Source organism: Mesitornis unicolor, unplaced genomic scaffold, assembly GCF_000695765.1.
Source record: "Mesitornis unicolor isolate BGI_N332 unplaced genomic scaffold, ASM69576v1 scaffold50379, whole genome shotgun sequence".
Taxonomy (NCBI): domain Eukaryota; kingdom Metazoa; phylum Chordata; class Aves; order Mesitornithiformes; family Mesitornithidae; genus Mesitornis; species Mesitornis unicolor.
The window spans coordinates 10,310-13,510 of record NW_010208872.1 but is presented as its reverse complement, the minus strand read 5'-3'; the positions used below and the strand labels follow the sequence as shown (position 1 = coordinate 13,510).

The window sequence follows — 3,201 nt, the reverse complement described above, 5'->3', positions numbered from 1 at the left end:
GATGATCTTTCGAGGTCCTGTCCAACTCCTAATATTCTGTGATTCTGTGAAAACATCCTTAAGAAAGGGCACAAAAATGCCTGGTATGTGGCCGTGGAAAGGAAAGAAAACCACCAAAGGCAGAGGAGGAGGCTGGAGTAGAGGTGGAGCAGGCGTCCATACTGCAGCCCTTAAAGCAGGTGGATATTTCCTGAAGGATATTTCCTCTAGAGAGCCCACACTACAGCAGGGAACAGCATGAGGAAGAAGGAGAGGCAGAGAGAAGCTGACAGACCATAGCCCCCATCCCCCACTGCTCAGTGAGCAGAGGAGGTGGTGTGAAGGAGTAAAGTTGAGCCTGTGAAATCTGAGGGTGTGGGTGTGCAAGGGGAAGGTGGTTTTCTTTAACGTTTTTTGTTTTGTTCCTAACTGTCCGACTCAATTTTAACTGACAATAAATTAAATTATTTTTCCCCAAGTGGAGTCTGTTTTGCCTGTGAGAGTTAGTGGTATGTGATCAACCTATCTTCACCTGGACCTACAAGCTTTTCCATCCTGCTTTCTCCCGCTGTGCTGCTAAGGATGAAGGTGCGTGACAGCGGCTTGGTGGGCCAAGGTTAACCTACCGCAGTCACTTAGCACTGCTTATCAGTTATAAAACAAAGTTGAATGTATTTTTCTTGTTACTGAGTTTCTTTGATGCTTCCTTCAGAATGAAACCTAGTAGTTGATTGAAAAATAATGACCTACGCTTCTGCTACAGTTTCCCATCTTTAGTTAAGTGGAAACCTAATCTTGGAGACACTTGTTTAGTACAGAAATTATGTCATGTATATCATGCTGCACTGGGCTCTCTCACTGTGAATGAGACACCTTTTAGGGCATTCTCTCATTTGAAATTAAAGGGAACTGTATAGGAGTAACACTCATAGCAAACAGCAATAACACAGAAAAAAGCACTCACAGAAATTTTCCATTGTTTCTTGACCCAGTGAGGATACGGTGTTCTGACTCTTCCCGAGAGATCCTTCCATGAAACCATGGCATCTTCTCATGGGCTGTAGTGGCAATCAACTTCTCCAGCTGAGGCTTTTGACTAATGATAGCTTGTTCAAGAGCATGTCCCTAGAAAGTGGTAAAAACACAGAGGGACAATCAAACTGTCTTCTGCAATAAAAACAGGACTTACAGACTCGCAGTACTGGATTGCTTTTGGGACATCTAAAATCTGCACATATTTGTTGTATGTGAAGAAAAGATCTGGTTGCTATGAAGATATTAAGACAGAAACTAATATATGGTAATCTAAACAACATATCACTGGGATTCTTACTTTACCACTGAGAAACAGAAGGAAAAATAACCAGTAAATTAAGCCCTTAATGTATCGGTATTTCAACTGAAAATTACGTCATGTTTTTATGCTGAGATATAAATAAACTTAAGTGTCACTCTAAGATGACATAATATATATCCATATTACATATCTTATGGCAGTTTACCGAAATAAACTGAACACACTTTGCATTGTTGCCACATGCCTATGTTGAAGACATCAATGCAAATTTCCCAAAAGCAGATAGGACAATTCCAATTTTAGAGTGAACGATGGTAATATTTTAAGTATAACCTAGACACTTCTAAACCCACTTACAATCTATCACTTCCAAATTTTGCCCAGAGTCTGAGGGCAAAAACCTCTAGTTTCACCAGTTTTCAACTTGAGTCCTTCTAGATAGGGCTCAGACTCATAAAAAAAAAACTTGCAGTAAATATAGTGTAGGCTTCAGGTTTTTCCAGTTTGGGCATTATTCCACATATCTGACAGAGCAGAACTCATAGGGTTCCTTGTTTGTCGCAGAAGAGATTAAAAACCTAGCTTAACTCCATTAGTTCATAATGATAACTCATGGCATCCCAAAGTGAAATAATATTCCTTTTGCAGTCTCCTACACTAGTGTTTCCATGTTAAGACCAGCTTCATCACATTCATTCTAAGAAAAAAATCCAGGCTGTCTTCCTCAGCATGGAACATTCCTGTTTGACATATGCAGTACGGAAGACATATAGGCAGTGCTCTGTAGTTAAGAAACCAAGTTCTGTTTTGAACACATCTAAATAAGCATCACAGAAACAAGGCCAGCCAAGAGAGGAGTATGTAAAACAAGTCACCATGTCACCATGCCTCCCTGCATATCAGTCCATAAAAATTCAGAATCAAAAGCAATCACACCATTTCTGTATCTTGTTCACTACATTTATTAATTTTGTATGCATGTGTAAGTCTGACAGTACAGGTTATTGCAGTGGTAGATAAGGCTGTGCTAGCCCAAGATATCATAAAAGTCCTAAGTTTTGTAAAATTTCAGGAAAACTACACTTATGGCCAGATTACTGCATGTATTGGTTCAAAACTCAAACAGCTGTGATTCCATTAGGAAAAAAAACACTACACAACAGGAGCAACAGCTGGAAACGAACATTGCAATCTCTTTTCCTCCTAATGTGAAGACCACTTTATGGAAAAATCAGCCTGGATTTACCTGCAAATTCCAAGTTTGTTTGACATACTCTCTGATGAGGTTCTCTTTTAAATCTTCAAAGGGTCCTGTTTTGGGTTCAACGCCTGGTGGTCGGTTGAAAGGTTTTCTCAGGAGACAGATAAGGCCATCGGCTTCCTCTGAGTGATAGTTAATGAGTTCAGCATTTTCATGCGTCTTTCCTCCTGCAATGGCATATGAGCCACTCAGCTCTCTCTCAATTGTATAATGATGAACCTTCCTTCCATGGACCAAAGATAACGCAAAGCCCCCCAGGTAATTCCGGCTTTGGCGGAGTAAGTATAGTCCATCACTCACTCCTCCTTGCATCAGATACTCCTCGGCTTCTTCACGTGTAATATTGCCAAAGAAGTATGGCAAATGGTTAGCAGGGTTCACTGTGTTGGAAGCCATTTCTTTCCTTTTCCAGACAGGACACTCAGTATCCTGTATCTGAAAAACAAAGACAGAGGCATGAGTATCAGTTGAAAAAAAAGAGGATAAACCAGTTACACAGCAGTTCATATGTGGTATCACAGAATCATAGAATATGTCGGTAATACATTTTTTTAAAAATTGTGGGATCAAGATCACATTTTTTTTTATCTTGTTAGAAGCTGTCTTCCTAAATCCCAATCAAAAGTTTTTCCCTGTTATATAGTAATATAAATTTTCCTATAAC

General features: G+C 39.8%; 1 protein-coding gene across 1 annotated transcript; it reads right to left on the bottom strand.

The window, feature by feature from the left end:
* Positions 1-943: 943 nt before the first annotated feature.
* LOC104547090 (tyrosine-protein kinase SYK-like) lies at positions 944-2,972 on the bottom strand (the record flags this gene model as incomplete). The annotated part of the gene is made up of 2 exons (XM_010192661.1): positions 944-1,104; positions 2,523-2,972. Coding segments are annotated over 2 exons (611 nt in total), but the record flags the coding sequence as incomplete, so codon positions are not given.
* Between the last annotated feature and the right edge of the window lie 229 nt (positions 2,973-3,201).